Source organism: Salvelinus namaycush, chromosome 29 (assembly GCF_016432855.1).
Source record: "Salvelinus namaycush isolate Seneca chromosome 29, SaNama_1.0, whole genome shotgun sequence".
Classification (NCBI taxonomy): domain Eukaryota; kingdom Metazoa; phylum Chordata; class Actinopteri; order Salmoniformes; family Salmonidae; genus Salvelinus; species Salvelinus namaycush.
The window spans coordinates 2,400,046-2,419,656 of record NC_052335.1 but is presented as its reverse complement, the minus strand read 5'-3'; the positions used below and the strand labels follow the sequence as shown (position 1 = coordinate 2,419,656).

The following is a 19,611-nucleotide window of genomic DNA, read 5'->3' as shown; positions in this document are numbered from 1 at the left end:
ATGACATTGAGGAATACACCACCTCAGTCATCGGCTTCATCAATAAGTGCATTGATGACGTCGTCCCCACAGGGACTGTACGTACATATCCGAACCAGAAGCCATGGATTACAGGCAACATCGACATCGAGCTAAAGTCTAGAGCTGCCGCTTTCAAGGAGCGGGAGACTAATCCGGATGCTTTAAGAAATCCTGCTAGGCCCTCAGACGAACCATCAAACAAGCAAAGGGTCAATATAGGATTAAGATTGAATCCTACTAAACTGGCTCTGACACTCGGATGTGGCAGGGCTTGAAAACTATTTTGGACTACAAAGGGAAACCCAGACACAAGTTGCCCAGTGACGCGAGCCTACCAGACGAGCTAAATGCCTTTTATGTTCGCTTCGAGGCAAGCAACACTGAAGCATGCACGAGAGGACCAGCTGTTCTGGATGACTGTGTTATAACGCTCTCGGTAGCTGATGTGAACAAAACCTTTGAACAGGTCAACATTCACAAAGCTGCTGGGCCAGACAGATTACCAGGACATGTACTCAAAGCATGCGCGGACCAACTGTCAAGTGTCATCATTGGCATCTTCAACCTCTCCCTGACCGAGTCTGTAATACCTACATGTTTCAAGCAGACCACCATAGTCCCTGTGCCAAAGGAAGCGAAGGTAACCTGCCTAAATGATTACCACCCCATGGCACTCACATCAGTAGCCATGAAGTGCTTTGACAGGCTGGTCATGGTTCACATCAACAGCATCCTCCCGGATACCCTAGACCCACTCCAATTCGCATACCGCACCAACAGACCCACAGATGACGCAATCTCAATCGCACTCCACGCTGCCCTTTCTCACCTGGACAAATGGAACACCTATGTGAGAATGCTGTTCATTGACTTTAGCTCAGCGTTCAACACCATAGTGCCCACAAAGCTCATCACTAAGCAAAGGACTCTGGGACTAAACACCTCCCTCCGCAACTGGATCCTGGACTTCCTGACGAGCCGCCCCCAGGTGGTAAGAGTAGGCAACAACATGTCTGATCTTTAACACTGGGGCCCCTCAGGGGTGTGTACTTAGTCCTCTCCTGTATTCCCTGTTCACCCATGACTGCGTGGCCAAACACGACTCCAACACCATCATTAAGTTTGCTGACGACACAACAGTGGTAGGCCTGTTCATCGACAATGATGAGGTGGCCTATAGGGAGGAGGTCAGAGAACTGGCAGTGTGGTGCCAGGACAACAACCTCTCCCTCAGTGTGAGCAAGACTAAGGAGCTGATCGTGGACTACAGGAAAAGGCGGGCCGAACAGGCCCCCATTAACATTGACGTTGCTGTAGTGGAGCGGGTCGAGAGTTTCAAGTTCCTTGGTGTCCACATCACCAACGAACTATCATGGTCCAAACATACCAAGACAGTCGTGAAGAGGGCACGACAAAGCCTTTTCCCTCTCAGGAGACTGAAATGATTCGGCATGGGTACCCAGATCCTCAAAAGGTTCTATAGCTGCACCATCGAGAGCATCCTGACTGGTTGCATCACCGCCTGGTATGGTAACTGCTCGACATCTGACCGTAAGGCGCTGCAGAGGGTAGTGCGAACGGCCCAGTACATCACTGGGGCCAAGCTTCCTGCCATCCAGGACCTATATAATTTTTGGTGTCAGAGGAAAGCCCATAAAATTGTCAGAAACTCCAGTCATCCAAGTTATAGACTGTTTTCTCTGCTACCGCACGGCAAGCCTAGGACCAAAAGGCTCCTCAACAGCTTCTACCCCCAAGCCATAAGACTGCTGAAAAATTCATGAAGTCGCCACTGGACAATTTACACTGCTGCTACTTGCTGTTTTGTTTGTTACCTGTGCATTGTCACTTCGCCCCTCACCTACATGTACAGATTGATGTAATGATGGACTGTCATTTCTCTTTGCGGATTTGAGCTGCTCTTGCCATAATATGGACTTGGTATTTTACCAAATAGGGCTATCTTCTGTATTCCGCCCCTACCTTGTCACAACACAACTGATTGGCTCAAACGCATTAAGGAAAGAAATTCCACAAATTAACAAGGCACACCTGTTAATTGAAATGCATTCCAGGTGACTACCTCATTAAGTTGTTTGAGAGAAAGCAAAGAGTGTGCATCAAGGCAAAGGGTGGCTACTTTGAAGAATCTAAAACACAACATATTTTGATTTGTTTTACACCTTTTTGGTTACTACATGATTCAATATTTGTTATTTCATAGTTTTGATGTCTTCACTATTATTCTGCAATGTAGAAAATAGTGCAATTAATGAAAAACCCTTGAATGAGTAGGTGTGTCCAAACTTTTGACTGGTACTGTAGGCCGATAGTTTATTAAAAACATTTTCAAGGTCAAGGTTTGGCTTTTTCGATCAGCTTTATTACTGCCACTTTTAGTGAGTTTGGTACATATCCAGAGGATAGGGAGATATTTATTATTCTCAACATTGGAGGGCCAAGCACAGGAAGTCGCTCTTTCAGTAGTTGGAATAGGGTCCAGTATGCAGCTTGAAGGTTTAGAGGCCATGATTATTTTCATGAATGTGTCAAAAACTTTGAGTGTCTCCATTAATCCTCGAACTTTGGAGAAATACGCAGATTCAAAGAGGAGTCTGTATTTTGCTTTCTGGTGATCATGATCTTTTCGTCGAAGACGTTCTTGAATTCATCCCTGCTGAAGTGAAAGCCATCCTCTCTTGGGGAATGCTGCTTTTTAGTTAGCTTTTAGTTAGCAGTGTCAAGAATACATTTAGGATTGTTCTTATTCCCCTCAATTATGTTGGAAAAATAGGATGATCGAACAGCAGTGAGGGCTCTTCGATATTGCACAGTACTGTCTTTCCAAGCTAGTCAGAAGGGTACGTTCCAGTTTTCTGAAATCTTGCTGTATACCAGGGAGCTAATTTCTTGTGACAAATGTTTTTGTTTTTTTTAGGGGTGTGACTGCATCTAGGGTATTACGCAAGGTTATATATAGATCCTCAGTTAGATGTTTAACCGATTTTTGTACCCTGACGTCCTTGGGTAGGTGGTGGGAGTCTGGAAGGGCATCTAGGAATCTTTGGGTTGTCCAAGAATTTATAGCACGGCTTTTGATGATCGTTGGTTGGGGTCTGAGCAGAATATTAGTTGGTGGTCTGATAGTCCAGGATTTCGAGGAAAAACATTTAGATCCATAATATTTATTCCACTGGACCAAACTAGATCCAGGGTATGACTGTGGCAATGAGTAGGTCCGAAGACGTGTTGGACAAAACCGACTGAGTCTGTGATGGCTCCGAAAGTGGGAGTGGGTCTATAAGACTTTTCCATGTGACTATTGTATGCCATGACTATAAGGTCCGATTGGAATTCAGGGAACTCAGTGCTGGAACACTGTGTATGGCCCAGGAGGCCTGTAAACAGTAGCTATAAAAAGTGATTCAGTAGGCTGCATAGATTTCATGACTAGAAGCTCAAAAGACAAAAATGCAGTCATTTATTTTGAGGTAAATTGAAATTTGCTTTCGTAAATGTTAGCAACACCTCTGGCTTTTCCGGGATGCGCAGGAATATAATCTAGTGTAACTAGGAGGAGAAGCCTCATTTAACACAGTAAATTCATCAGGTTTGAGCCAGTCAGGCCAATCACATCACGTTTCTGATCATTGATTCGTTTCTTGACTATGACTGCCTTGGAAGTAAGGGATCTAACATTAAGTAGCCCTTTTTTGAGATGTGAGATATCACAATCTTTTTCAATAATGACAGGAATGGAGGATGTTTTTATTCCAGTGAGATTGCTAAAGCGAACACTGCCATGTTTAGTTTTGCCCAACCTAGATCAAGGCACAGACACGGTCTCAATGGGGATAACTGAGCTGACTACATTCTACTATGCTAGTGGCAGACTCCACTAAGCTGGCAGGCTGGCTAACAGCCTGCTGCTTGGCCTGCACCCTATCTCATTGTGGAGTTAGAGGAGTTAGAGCCCTGTCTATGTTGATAGATAAGATGAGAGCACCCCTCCAGCTAGGATGGAGTTCGTCACTCCTCAACAGGCCAGGTTTGGTCCTGTGGGTGAGTCCCATAAAGAGGGCCAATTATCTACAAAATATATATTTTGGGAGGGGCAGAAAACTGTTTTCAACCAGCGATTGAGTTGAGACTCTGCTGTAGAGCTCATCACGCCCCCTAACTGGGATGGGGCCAGAGACAATTACTCAATGCCGAAACATCATTGAAGTCAATGTACCCAGAGGAGGATGGAAAATAGCTGTCCTCCGGCTACACCATGGTGCTACCCGTTTTTGAGAAATTCATTGAAAAGTCTGTTTTATTCAAATCAAAGTTTATTTGTCACGTGCGCCGAATACAATAGGTGTAGAACTTACAGTGAAATGCATAATTACAAGCTCTAACAAACAGTGCAAAAAAGGTATTAGGTGAACAATAGGTAAGTAAAAAAATATTAAAACAACAGTGAAAAAAACCAGTAGTGAGACTATATACAGTAGTTAGGCTATAACAGTAGCAAGGCTATATATAGGCACCGGTTAGTCGGGTGGATTGAGTTAGTATGTACATGTAGATATGGTTAAAGTGACTATGCATATATGATGAACAGAGAGTAGCAGTAGCGTAAAAGAGGGGGTGGTGGGTGGCAGGACACAATGCAGATAGCCCGGTTAGCCAATGTGCGGGGGCACTGGTTGGTCGGGCCAATTGAGTTAGTATGTACATGAATGTATAGTTAAAGTGACTATGCATGTATGATAAACAAAGAGTAGCAGCAGTGTAAAAGAGGGGTTGAGGAGGAGGGGGGGCACACAATGCACATAGTCCGGATAGCCATTTGATTACCTGTTCAGGAGTCTTATGGCTTGGGGGTAAAAACTGTTGAGAAGCCTTTTTGTCCTAGACTTGGCATCCGGTACCGCTTGCCATGCGATAGTAGAGAGAACAGTCTATGACTGGGGTGGCTGGGGTCCTCAACAATTTTTAGGGCCTTCCTCGGGGGTCCTGGATGGCAGGCAGCTTAGCCCCAGTGATGTACTGGGCCGTACGCACTACCCTCTGTAGTGCATTGCCGTGGGAGGCCGAGTAATTGCCGTACCAGGCAGTGATGCAACCAGTCAGGATGCTCTCGATGTTGCAGCTGTAGAACCTTTTGAGGATCTCAAGACCCATGCCGAATCTTTTTAGTTTCCTGAGGGGGAATAGGCTTTGTCGTGCCCTCTTCACGACTGTCTTGGTGGGTTTGGACCATTGTAGTTTGTTGTTGATGTGGACACCAAGGAATTTGAAGCTCTCAACCTGCTCCACTATAGCCCCGTCGATGAGAATGGGGGCGTGCTCGGTCCTCCTTTTCCTGTAGTCCACAATCAACTTCTTAGTCTTGGTTACGTTGAGGGATAGGTTGTTATTCTGGCACTACCCGGCCAGGTCTCTGACCTCCTCCATATAGGCTGTCTCATTGTTGTCGGTGATCAGGCCTACCGTTGTTGTGTCGTCTGCAAACTTAATGATGGTGTTGGAGTCGTGCCTGGCCATGCAGTCGTGGGTGAACAGGGAGTACAGGAGGGGACTGAGCATGCTCCCGCAAGGGGCTCCAGTGTTGAGGATCAGCGTGGCAGATGTGTTGCTACCTACCCTCACCACCTGGGGGCGGCACGTCAGGAAGTCCAGGATCCAGTTGCAGAGGGAGGTGTGTAGTCCCAGGATCCTTAGCTTTGTGATGAGCTTTGAGGGTACTATGGTGTTGAACGCTGAGCTGTAGTCAACGGATAGCATTCTCACATAGGTGTTCCTTTTTTCCAGGTGGGAAAGGGCAGTGTGGAGTGCAATAGAGATTGTATCATCTGTGGACCTGTTTGGGCGGTATGCAAATTAGAGTGGGTCTAGGGTTTCTGGGATAATGGTGTTGATGTGAGCCATGACCAGCCTTTCAACGCACTTCATGGCTACGGACGTGAGTGCTACGGGTCTGTAGTCATTTAGGCTGTTTGCCTTTGTGTTCTTGTGCACTGGGACTATGGTGGTCTGCTTGAAACGTGTTGGTATTACAGACTCAATCAGGGACATGTTGAAAATGTCAGTGAAGACACCTGCCAGTTGGTCAGCACATGCCCGGAGCACACATCCTGGTAATCCGTCTGGCCCCGCGTCTTGTGTATGTTGACCTGTTTAAAGGTCTTACTCACGTCGGCTGTGGAGAGCGTGATCACACAGTCATCCGGAACAGCTGATGCTCTCATGCATGCCTCAGTGTTGCTTGCCTCGAAGCGATCATGGAAGTGATTTAGCTCGTGTGGTAGGCTTTTGTCACTGGGCAGCTCACGGCTGTGTTTCCCTTTGTAGTCTGTAATAGTTTACAAGCCCTGCCACATAAGACGAGCGTCGGAGCTGGTGTAGTACGATTCAATCTTAGCCCTGTATTGATGCTTTGTCTGTTTGATGGTTCGTCGGAGGGCATAGCAGGATTTCTTATAATCTTCCGGGTTAGAGTCCCACACCTTGAAATCTGCAGCTCTACCCTTTAGCTCAGTGCCAATGTTGCCTGTAATCCATGGCTTCTGGTTGGGGTATGTACGTACAGTCACTGTGGGGACGACGTCCTCGGTGCACTTATTTATAAAGCCAGAGACTGATGTGGTGTACTCCTCAATGCCATCGGAAGAATCCCGTAACATGTTCCAGTCTGTGATAGCAAAACAGTCCTGTAGTTTAGCATCTGCTTCATCTGACCACGTTTTTATAGACCGAGTCACTGGTGCTTCCTGCTTTCATTTTGCTGGTAAGCAGGAATCAGGAGGATAGAATTGTAGTCAGATTTACCAAATGGAGGGTGAGGGGGAGCTTTGTATGCGTCTCTGTGTGTGGAGTAAAGGTGATCCAGAATTTCTTTCCCTCTGGTTGCACATTTAACATGTTGATAGAAATTAGGTAGAACTGATTTAAGTTTCCCTGCATTAAAGTCTCCGGCCACTAGGAGCGCTGCCTCTGGGTGAGCGGTTTCCTGTTTGCTTATTTCCTTATACAGCTGACTGATTGTGGTCTTAGTGCCAGCATCCGTCTGTGGCGGTAAATAAACAGCCCCGAAAATATTAGCTATAGTTTAAAACTCTAGCCAAATAGTGTGGTCTGCATTTTATCACAAGATACTCTACTTCAGGCGAGCAAAATCTAGAGACTTCCTTAGATTTCGTGCACCAGCTGTTGTTTACAAATATGCACAGACCGCCCCCCCCCCCCCCCCCCCCCCGTCTTACTTACCCCCCTGTGCTGTTCTATCTTGCCGGTGCAGCGCATATCCCGCTAGCTGAATATCCATGTCATCATTCTGCCACGATTCGGTGGAACATAAGATATTACAGTTTTTGATGTCCCATTGGTAGGATATTCGTGATGGTACCTCGTCTAATTTATTGTCCAATGATTGCACGTTGGCGAGTAATATTGATGGTAACGGCAGCTTTCCCACTTGCACCCCGCTCTGTGTCCTCTGTACCTGAGTCTCTTCCTCTTGCAAATAACTGGGATGTTGGCCTTGTCGGTTGTTCGGAGTATGTCCTGTTGAAGAAAAAATCTTTGTCTAATCCGAGGTGAGTGATCGCTGTCCTGATATCCAGAAGGTCTTTTTTGCCGTAAGATAATCAGTTATTTGGTAAAAAAAAAAAAATATCACTATTTGTATTTTTCTGAAATAAGGAGCCTCCACTGACACACACACACACACACACTGCCAGCAGCTAACATTACTATTTTAACTCCAGCCACAACTTCACAGGCACTCCAGAGCAGGCAGCTGTCAATGAGTCATCGTAAGAATAAGCCTAATGACAACCCTCTACAAGCATTTCGCTACACCCGCAATAACATCTGCTAAACACGTGTGTGTGTGACAAATAAAATTAGATGTGATTTGATCATTCAGTTATCCTAAATGAAAAGGCTTGTGTTGGAATCACTGGCAAGAAATCTTTCAACAAAATCTGAAATGATTGAATATGGAACATGCCCGGAGCTAAATGAACGCCACTCATAACAACACTCATCTGTTTTGACATATATTATGTGTCATGGTGGCCAATCGACAGGACTGAAATTAGATACCAGACACAAATAACATTTTAAATAGTTAAGTGCTTTATTTATCCTGAAGTCATCAACCTTCTTTATTCTTTTGCCCAGCGCTAACACATCTCATTCTATAAATCTAACACTTGGTTAGTTGTTAGTACGTTATGTAACCATTACATATCCAGTCATGTGGGATCATTGATAAACAACTGGGTAAATAGTTTTACAGTGTGATGTGTCCAATCTCTCAGGTCCCGGTACCTGGGCAAGGTTTGGGACTTCCTGAAGGACACCGTTCCCAAATTCCAGTATGTGGAGGAGAGCTCGGAGGAGAAGCCCCTGACCAGGGAAACCTCCGGAGTGAGGGAGTCCAGGCTCAACGAGTGCAAGGGCGAGTCTCCCACAGCAACCAGAACCCCGGAGAAAAGCAAAGGTGCTGCTCTGTCTGTCTCTCTCTCCTTCTGTCTGTCTGTCCCACTAAACCTGACACAGATAGCAATTTACACACGCACTGATTAAACGTCTTTAATTAAGAGAGTCAATTAAATCATTGATTAGATTAGGATCACTTGTGTGTGTGTGTGTGGGCTGTTTTATCTAATCGAGTGTTTAAGTTAATCAACGGATGAACTTAACTGTCTGTGGGAGAAAGTATACCACTGCCTTTCCCGTCTTCTTACTCACTCCTGTATTTACGTTTCCCTAATGACTGTTATGTTGGTGTCAGATTCAGCCAAGAAGAAAGGGAAAGATGTGGATAAAGACAGAAAGTCATCTCAGCCCAATGCTGTCCAGCCCAACACTTCCAATCAGCCCACTACAGACAGTAAGTTACATACAGGTCCAATTTTTTTGGGTATGTTTTTTTTCTGCTTATCACATCCTTCTTTCGACGCCAAACCCACCACTGGTGTGCGTGCCCGAAGAGCTCTATTTTCATGTTATCTAACAAATGTAAACACATGGAGTCGGCTTAACGGCGTTTGCACTTGGATTGGAGCTGGTGCTGTGGTCAGATGACATGAGAATAGAAACAGTGGTGAGTTTGGCGTCGAAAGAAGGATATGAAGCAGTAAAGAACTCCACACCTACTTTAAAATACGGTGGTGAATATTTGATGCTGTGGGTCTATTTTGTTTCCACTGTTCCTGGGGCCCTTGGGGTCATCGCATTATGAACTTTACCCAGACATTTTAGCCAAAAACCCGGTTTGCCAACGTGGCCGCAACTGGATCTTCCAGCAAGACGATAGACAAGGACAGTAACACACATTTAAAATAAAATGATATACAAACAATTCAACAATAGACAATTATACAAACAATACAACAACAAAACATGTTGTGTGCTTGTTTGTGTACCCTCACAGTTGTTGAGTTGTTGTTGAATCTGTTTTTTTAAAGATCATTCTGTTGTTTGCTTGAGTAATTGGAGATGGGATTTCCATGCGATCATGGCTCTGTGTAGAATTGTGCGTTGCTGTGAATTTGTTTTGGACTTGGGGACAGTAAAGAGACTCCTGGCATGTCTTGTGGGGTATGTATGGGTGTCTGAGCTGAATGTTTTTTGATTATGCAGACAATCTGGAATTTTCTCAACAGCAATATTGTGTGTATTTAAAGTACTGCTGTGTACAGAGTGATTTTGTTTAAACTGTTCTGCCTGCACGGGTTCTCTTTAGCTCATGCCCCCTCCCTCGATCTCTGTCTGTCTTGGGGTGCGTTCGTAAATTGCCTCCAGTGTGTCAGAGTGCGCTCTGGGCCGTTCATAAATTCAGAGTGTTGTCCGTTCGTAAATTCTGATCGTTTCGCTCTCGTAGCGTTCAAAGCGCACACTGGACGCTCTGGCGGGGGAGTAGGGTAGATTCGTGCGTTCTGACTTCACAACGGCAGTCAAGCACCCAAGCTAACTGGCTAACGTCGGCTAGCTTGCTAGCTCCTTCCAGACACAAATGAGAGAACGCTTCACTCTGACCATTTTACTCGCCCTAGCAGAGCTAGTTAGGCTGTTTTCATATTATCTAGTGTTAGTGACTAACTTTTTTGCCAACCTTTACTGTCACCTGTCATTTTCAATGGGTGTTGCGCGTTCGTAAATTCATCAGCTGTTCTGCGTTGTGGCACACTCAAACAAGTGCTCTGTAGAAAGCCAAAATTAATTTATGAAAGCACCCTTATTTTCTCATCCGTTCTCGCGCACGCATGCACACACACACTTTTTCAAACTCCCTCTTTAAAACATGTTTTTCTCTCCCATTCCCTCTCTCTCAATGATAATTAACATGTGGGAGATTAAACTGCAGTGATTTGGCACCAATCCCTAAATCTTTTGTGCCTGAGGTACACACACCACACACACTAAACATTGTATTTATATCATAGATACATTTGCCTTGCATTTTCATTTAGATTCGGTTGTATTATTAACCTTGCATAGATTCAGCACGACTCATTCCTTCTCCATTCAATTCTCTATGAATGCAGCTTCTATATCATTCCCTCACAGATCCAGTGATTACTCAAATAGATTTTCCATGTCTCCTGGCCTATATGCTCATCATGTGATGCATAGTGAGATTGTCTGTGGAGGAGTCAAATGGTGCCTCAGATAGCAAGGCATCTCCTTTCTCTGCACCACACAATGACTTCTGTCTCCAAGACCTCCGATGGGAGTTAACGCCCCCACAATCTCTGTGAAAGTCACTTTGAATTCAAGAATCTCTGTCAAGATTCTCAATATCTTTTTACTTATTTGAACATTTAAAACATTTTTTATTTTATTTTCTGTGACGCCTAGAAACAAGTGATTCTCCTGAGCATTCCTCTTATTCTCTCCTCTCATTATAGGATCCATGTCCTCAGCTGACCCATGAAATGTGAAATGTCATGAAGCTAATTGTACATGCCATTTCACAATTTCTCTCTCTCTACGCAGTATTATATCTCTCTCTCGCAAGCTCCCTCTCACACTCTCTCTCTCTCACTCCCACGTTCCCCCCCTCCCATTGTTGGTGTCATGCCCCTCTATTGGACCTGTAAATGAAAAGCATGTCTCCTGAGCACTCTGTGTGTGTGTGTGTGTGTGTGTGTGTGTGTGTGTGTGTGTGTGTGTGTGTGTGTGTGTGTGTGTGTGTGTGTGTGTCTCCTGCCCTGGTCAGGTATTTCACCCCCTCCTGCTCCAGAGATGGTGGTGTGTGCCAGCTACCAGCCACTACACCTCCTGGAGAAGAAGACCTCTGTACTGGGACAGATGGTACGGTCCAACATTCTTCATATAAATACCATAAGCTATCCAGCTGTGGTGATAAGTATATTTCTCGTTGTAAATGAGCCTAGGACAGTTTAAATATTCTACATTTTAAAGCAATTTCAGGCACTGGCTACATCTGAAACGTGCTTAACGCTTATTTACAAAATGTGCACTGAAACTGATCACTTTCCATGTAACTTACAACCCGTAATAGCCTATACGAATGTACCCAGGCCTCAGAACCAGCGGGGGGACGGAGGAGATGAAACGTGCCAATGGAGTCTTCAGTTCTGGGGCATGTTCTGCCCAATATGGATCGTTAGACTTGCCACTCGTCTTCCATAATTGATACACCCTTATAATTCCAAGATTCATCCCTGGTTTCCTAACTCTATATACTGTAGAACTTCCCCCCCTAAACCACAGACCCATCCTCAATCCTAACGTTAACGCCATTAGGACCATGAAGAAGATCTGACCCTGTATCAGTGCTTAGCAGCTGCAGTCTTTCTATCTCCTGTGCTGTTCCAGGCGGATTCGTCGGAGCGGCTGAGGCACTACGGTCTGTCTCGGCTCTACAGCCACCCAGTCCTGGTGACCCGTACCCGCGCCTGCCCTCTGGTGGCACCCCCCAAACCACCCGCCGTGCCCCGCTGGAAACTCATCCGACCCCGCAAGGAGACCACAATTACAGACGAGCCCCGGGGTGAGAGAGGGAGGGGGTGAAAGTTGGTTAGGATGGAGGATAAGGGGTGATGGGGGGGGGACGTGCTGCGCAACAGTGGGGTGAGGGGGTGAGATGGGGCTGAGGGTGGACATGTAAAGAGAGGAGGAAAGGATGGCGAGAGGGAAGAAGGAGATTTAAGTTGAGGTTCTGGGGGGCCTTTGAAATCAGTACACTGTGACAAAAACAATTTAAATCTTAGAAAACTAGAAACGGTAGTAGAAAAATCCAAAGTTTTACATCATAACCCGTGTTGTTTCTCTGCACAGAGCCTGCGGTGGTGAAACCAGAGCAGTTCATCGAGATATCCAGCCCCTTCCTCAACTACAGGCTGTTGACCATGCCTGCTGAGATGTATGTACTGTACCATACACAGTGGATTTATTCTGAATGGACAAATTGAGGCAGTCAGTGGAGTCTAACCAGACCAGTGTGCATGTGTGCGTGCATTATACCCCATAGAGTGAGAGCATCTTGGCTAGGCTCTAGCAATGTGGGCGGAAGTAGTCTAGTCCATGCCTCAGACACAGACAGTTGCTGGACATAGTTATCTGTATGTCTCAGATACAGTGCCTTTTAAAAAATATTCACACCCCTTTCCACATGTTGTTGTGTTACAGCTTGAGATTGTGTGTCACTGGCCTACACACAATAACCCATAATGTCGAAGTGGAATTATGTTTTTAGACATTTTTACAAATTCATTAAATATGAAAAGCTGAAATGTCTTGAGTCAATAAGTATTCAACCTCTTTGTTATGGCGAGCCTAAATAAGTTCAGGAGTAAAAATGTGCTTAATAAGTCATATAATATGTTGCATAGAATCGGTGTCCAATAATAGTGTTTAACATGATTTTTGAATGACTGTCTAACCTCATCTCTGTACCCCACACATACTATTATTTGTAAGATCCCTCAGTTGAACAGTGAATTTTAAACACATATTTAACCATAAAGATCAGGGAGGTTTTCCAATGCCTCGTAAAAAAAGGGCACCTATAGGTAAAGTATAATTTAAAAAAGCAGACATTGAATATCCCTTTGAGCATGGTGAAGTTATTAATTACACTTTGGATGGTGTATCAATACACCCAGTCTCTACAAAGATACAGGCGTCCTTACTAACTCAGTTGCCGGAGAGGAAGGAAACCGCTCAGGGAATTCACCATGAGGCCAATGGTGACTATAAAACAGTTGCAGAGTTTAATGGCTGTGATAGGAGAAACATTTGAATGCATCAACAACTTTGTAGATACTTCACAAGACTAATCCAATTGACAGAGTGAAAAGAAGGAAGCCTGTACAGAACAAAATTATTCAAAAACATGCAACCCGTCTGCAATAAGGCACTGAAGTTAAACTGCAAAATGTGTGTCAAAGAACTTAACATTATGTCTTGAATACAAGTTACATTTGGGGCATATCCAACACAACACATCACTGAGTACCACTCTTCATGTTTTCAAGCATGGTGGTGGCTGCTTCATGTTATGGGTATACTTGTCATCGGCAAGGGAGTTTCTATGACAAAAATAAATGGAATAGACCTAAGCAGAGGCAAAATCCTACAGGAAAATCTGGTTCACATTTCAGCAGGACAATAACCTAAAACACAAATATATACTTTGGAGCTGCTTACCAAGACAACATTGAATGTTCCTGAGTGGCCTAGTTACAGTTTTGACTTAAACCGGCTTGAAAATCATGGCAAGACTTAAAAATGACTGTCTAGCAAAGATCAACAACCAACTTGACAGAGCTTAAAGTTTTTTTTTTTAAGAATAATGTGCATATATTGTACAATCCAGTTGTGCAAAGCTCTTAGACTTACCCAGAAAGACTTACAGCCTTAATCACTGCCAAAGGTGATTCTAACATGTATCAAATCAAATGTTATTTGTCACATGCGCCGAATACAACAGTTGTAGACCTTTCAGTGAAATGCTTACTTACAACAATGCAGTTCAAAGAAAATAACCCCCCAAAAAAGTAAGAGATAAGAATAACAAATGAAGCAGTAGTAAATTACAATAGGGGGCTATATAGAGGGGGTACCGGTACAGAGTCAATGTGCGGGGGCACCGGTGTTGAGGTAATTGAGATAATATGTACATGTAGGTAGAGTTATTAAAGTGAGTATGCATAGATAATAACAGAGAGTAGCAGCCGGGGGGGGGGGGGGGGGCAATGCAAATATTCCAGGTTGCTATTTTATTAGCTGTTCAGGAGTCTTATGGCTTGGGGGTAGAAGCTGTCTGGAAGCCTGTTGGACCTAGACTTGGCGCCCCGGTACCGCTTGCCGTGCAGTAGCAGAGAGAACAGTCTATGACTAGGGTGGCTGGTGTCTTTGACAATTTTTAGGACCTTCCTCTGACACCGCCTGGCATTAAGGTCCTGGATGGCAGGAAGCTTAACCCCGGTGATGTACAGGGCCGTATGCACTACCCTCTGTAGTGCCTTACGGTCGGAGGCCGAGCAGTTGCCATACCAGGCAGTGATGCAACCCGTCAGGATGCTCTCGAATGTGCAGCTGTAAAACCTTTTGAGGATCTGAGAACCCATGCTGAATCTTTTCAGTCTCCTGAGGGGAATAGGTTTTGTCGTGTCCTCTTCACGACTGTCTTGGTGTGCTTGGACCATGTTAGTTTGTTGGTGATGTGGACGCCAAGGAACTTGAAGCTCTCAACCTACTCCACTACAGCCCTGTCGATGAGAATGGGGGCATGCTCGGCCCTCCTTTTCCTGTAGTCCACAATCATCTCCTTTGTTTTGATCACGTTGAAGGAGAAGTTGTTGCCCTTGCTCCACCAGGTCAGGTCTCTGACCTCCCTATAGGCTGTCTCATTGTTGTCGGTGATCAGGCCTACCATTGTTGTGTCGTCAGCAAACTTAATGATGGTGTTGGAGTCGTGCCTGGCCATGCAGTCATGAGTGAACAGGAAGTACAGGAGGGGACTGAGCATGCACCCCTGAGGGGCCCCCGTGTTGAGGATCAGCGTGGCGGATGTGTTGTTACCTACCCTTACCACCTGGGGGTGGCCAAGTCAGGAAGTCTAGGATCCAGTTGCAGAGGGAGGTGTTTATTCCCAGGGTCCTTAGCTTAGTGATGAGCTTTGAGGGCACTATGGTGTTGAACGCTGAGCTGTAGTCAATGAGTAGCATTCTCACATAGGTGTGCCTTTTGTCCAGTTTTGAAAGGGCAGTGTGGAGTGCAATAGAGATTGCATCTGTGGATCTGTTGGTGCGGTATGCAGATTGGCATGGGTCTATGGTTTCTGGGATAACGGTGTTGATATGAGCCATGACCAGCCTTTCTGTCACGTTCCTGACCTGTTTTCTGTTGTTTTTGTATGTGTTTAGTTGGTCAGGGCGTGAGTTGGGGTGGGCATTCTATGTGTTGTGTTTCTATGTTGGGTTTATGTGTTGCCTGATATGGTTCTCAATTAGAGGCAGGTGTTTGACGTTTCCTCTGATTGAGAACCATATTAAGGTAGGCTGTTCTCACTGTTTGTTTGTGGGTGATTGTCTTCCGTGTCTGTGTATGTCGCACCACACGGGACTGTTTCGTTTTCGTTCGTGTTTGTAGTCTGTTCCTGTTCGTGCGTTCTTCGTGTTATTATTGTAAGTTCGTAAGTTCAGGTCTGTCTACTTCGTTTATTGTTTTGTAGTTTGTTCAAGTGTTCATATTGTTTCGTCTTGTTTAATAAATTCAGTATGTCATCATACCTCGCTGCGTGTTGGTCCGATCCATGCTCCTCCTCGTCTGAGGAGGAGAACGACTTCTACGACCGTTACAGAATCACCCACCAACAAAGGATCAAGCAGCGGGGTAACGGGCAACAGCGACAGCGACATCAGCAGCAGCAGCAGCAGCAGGAGAGGCTGCACTATTTGGAGAAATGGACATGGGAGGACGACCTAGACGGTAAAGGACCCTGGGCACAGCCAGGAGAATATCGCCGCCCCAAAGAAGAGCTGGAGGCAGCGAAGGCGGAGAGGCGCTATTATGAGGCGCTCGCACGGCAGAGCGGCTGGATGCCCGAGAGGCAGCCCCAAAGATTTCTTGGGGGGGGGGGGGGCACACGGGGAATGTGGCAGAGTCAGGAGTCAGACCTGATGTCACCGGGAACAGCTCTCCATACTCGTCCTGAGGTGTGTGCTAGCCATCTGGTTAAGACAGTGCCTACACCACGCACCAAGCCTCCTGTGCGTCTCCAGAGTCCTGTGCGTCCTGTTACTGCTCCACGCACTAGCCCTATTGTGCGTGTCTCCTGCCAATTACCACCAGTGCCTACACCACGCACCAAGCCTCCTGTGCGTCTCCAGAGCCCTGTTCCTCCTCCACGCACTAGCCCTATGGTACGTGTCTCCTGCCCATTACCACCAGTGCCTACACCACGCACCAAGCCTCCTGTGCGTCTCCAGAGTCCTGTTGCTGTTTCCCACACTAGCCCTGAGATGCGTGTCCCCAGCCCGGTACCACTAGTTCCGGCACCACGCACTAGGCCTACTGTGCGTCTCCAGAGTCCTGTTGCTGTTTCCCACACTAGCCCTGAGATGCGTGTCCCCAGCCCGGTACCACTAGTTCCGGCACCACGCACTAGGCCTAATGTGCGTCTCCAGAGCCCTGTACGCACTGTTCCTTCTCCCCGCACTCGCCCTGAGGTGCGTGCCCTCAGTCCGGTGCCACCAGTTCCGGCACCACGCACCAGGCCTATAGTGCGCTTTGAGAAACCAGTGTGCCCTGTTCCTGCTCCCCGCACTAGCCTTGAGGTGCGTGTCTCCAGTCCGGTACCACCAGTTCCGGCACCACGCACCAGGCCTACAGTGCGCCTCAGCCGGCCAGAGTCTGCCGTCTGCACAGCGGCGCCTGAACTGCCCGTCTGCCCAGCGGCGCCTGAACTGCCCGTCTGCCCAACGGCGCCTGAACTGCCCGTCTGCCCAGCGGCGCCTGAACTGCCCGTCTGCCCAACGGCGCCTGAACTGCCCGTCTGCCGAACGGCGCCTGAACTGCCCGTCTGCCCAACGCCGTCTGAACTGCCCGTCTGCCCAACGCCGTCTGAACTGCCCGTCTGCCCAACGCCGTCTGAACTGCCCGTCTGCCCAACGGCGCCTGAACTGCCCGTCTGCCCAACGGCGCCTGAACTGCCCGTCTGCCCAATGCCGTCTGAACTGTCCGTCTGCCAAGCGCCGCATGAACTGCCTGTCTGTAGTGAGCCTTCAAAGCCGTCCGTCTGTACTGAGCCTGCAAAGCCGCCCGTCTGTACTGTGCCTTCAAAGCCGCCCGTCTGTCATGCGCCTTCAGAGCCATCTGCCAGACAGGAGCCGCTAGAACCTTCCGCCAGACAGGAGCCGCTAGAGCCGTCCGCCAGACAGGAGCCGCTAGAGCCTTCCGCCAGACAGGAGCAGCCAGAGCTTTCCGCCAGACAGGAGCAGCCAGAGCCTTCCGCCAGACAGGAGCAGCCAGAGCCGTCGGCCAGCCATGAGCAGCCAGAGCCGTCGGCCAGCCATGAGCAGCCAGAGCCGTCGGCCAGCCATGAGCAGCCAGAGCCGTCGGCCAGCCATGAGCAGCCAGAGCCGCCGGCCAGCCAGGATCCGCCAGAGCCAGCCAGCCAGGATCCGCCAGAGCCAGCCAGCCAGGATCCGCCAGAGCCAGCCAGCCAGGATCCGCCAGAGCCAGCCAGCCAGGATCCGCCAGAGCCAGCCAGCCAGGATCCGCCAGAGCCAGCCAGCCAGGATCCGCCAGAGCCAGCCAGCCAGGATCCGCCAGAGCCACCAGCCAGTCAGGAGCTGCCAGAGCCGCCAGCCAGTCAGGAGCTGCCAGAACCGCCAGCCAGTCAAGAGCTGCCCTCCAGTCATGAGCTGCCCGCCAGTCATGAGCTGCCTTCCAGTCATGAGCTGCCCTTCATTCATGAGCTGCCCTTCATTCATGAGCTGCCTTCCAGTCATGAGCTGCCTTCCAGTCATGAGCTGCCCTACAGTCATGAGCTGCCCTACAGTCATGAGCTGCCCTACAGTCATGAGCTGCCCTACAGTCATGAGCTGCCCTACAGTCATGAGCTGCCCTACAGTCATGAGCTGCCCTACAGTCATGAGCTGTCCTACAGTCCGGAGCTGCCACTCAGTCCGGAGCTGCCACTCAGTCCGGAGCTGCCATTAGTCCGGAGCTGTCCCTCTGTCCGGAGTTGCCCCTCTGTCCTGAGCTACCTCTCTGTCCTGAGCTACCCCTCTGTCCTGAGCTACCCCTCTGTCCTGAGCTACTTCTCTGTCCTGAGTTGTCTATATTTAGGAGGGGCCATGGTGAAGGTTCATGGACCATGGTCGGGGGCGAGGGTCGCCACTCAAGGGACGCTAAGGAGGGGGACAAAGACAATGGTGGAGTGGTGTCCTCGTCCTGCGCCGGAGCCACCACCGCGGACAGATGCCCACCCAGACCCTCCCCTTGAGTTTTAGGGGTGCGCCCGGAGTTCGCACCTTGAGGGGGGGGGTTCTGTCACGTTCCTGACCTGTTTTCTGTTGTTTTTGTATGTGTTTAGTTGGTCAGGGCGTGAGTTGGGGTGGGCATTCTATGTGTTGTGTTTCTATGTTGGGTTTATGTGTTGCCTGATATGGTTCTCAATTAGAGACAGGTGTTTGACGTTTCCTCTGATTGAGAACCATATTAAGGTAGGCTGTTCTCACTGTTTGTTTGTGGGTGATTGTCTTCCGTGTCTGTGTATGTCGCACCACACGGGACTGTTTCGTTTTCGTTCGTGTTTGTAGTCTGTTCCTGTTCGTGCGTTCTTCGTGTTATTATTGTAAGTTCGTAAGTTCAGGTCTGTCTACTTCGTTTATTGTTTTGTAGTTTGTTCAAGTGTTCATAGTGTTTCGTCTTGTTTAATAAATTCAGTATGTCATCATACCTCGCTGCGTGTTGGTCCGATCCATGCTCCTCCTCGTCTGAGGAGGAGAACGACTTCTACGACCGTTACACTTTCAAAGCATTTCCTGGCTACAGACGTCAGTAGTCATGTATCAACTCAGGGGGTTGAAAACGTATTTTATCAAGATATATTAGTGTTTTATTTTTTAGATTTTACAAATGTTAGAATTGTTCTTCCACTTTGAAATTAGAGTATTTTGTGTAGATCAATGACAAAAAATGACAATGAAATCCATTTTAATCCTACTTTGTAACACAACAACCTTTTGAAAAAGTCAAGGGGTGTGAATACTTTCTGAAGGCACTTTAGGAGTGCATGTACTGAATGTCCACTAGGTGAACTAGACCTAATCTATACTGAATGTTTCAATACTCTCTCCCCTATCTCAAAGACTACTTTCATTGTTCCCCCATGAATATTACAGATGTAGGATATTAATTTGAGCCAGTTTCCTACAGCAGGAAAATAATTCTGCAGCAACAGGAAATTGGATTTATTATTTGGATTATAATGAAGTGAAAATTACAAACTTTAGAGGCCTTTTTTGATTCTCAAATACACTACAAGTTTTAAAATAATCCTGCAACAGGGTGATCAAATTAAGATTCTACGTCTGTATGCAAAATATT

General features: G+C 47.1%; 1 protein-coding gene across 1 annotated transcript in view; it reads left to right on the top strand.

The window, feature by feature from the left end:
- The window catches only part of adgb (androglobin), a 94,659-nt gene that overhangs the window by 29,295 nt on the left and 45,753 nt on the right, over positions 1-19,611 (top strand). The window contains exons 8-12 of the mRNA XM_038968025.1: positions 8,337-8,518; positions 8,813-8,911; positions 11,243-11,337; positions 11,866-12,040; positions 12,328-12,412. Coding sequence (XP_038823953.1) covers positions 8,337-8,518; positions 8,813-8,911; positions 11,243-11,337; positions 11,866-12,040; positions 12,328-12,412 — 636 coding nt within the window. The remainder of the gene's footprint in view (positions 1-8,336; positions 8,519-8,812; positions 8,912-11,242; positions 11,338-11,865; positions 12,041-12,327; positions 12,413-19,611) is intronic.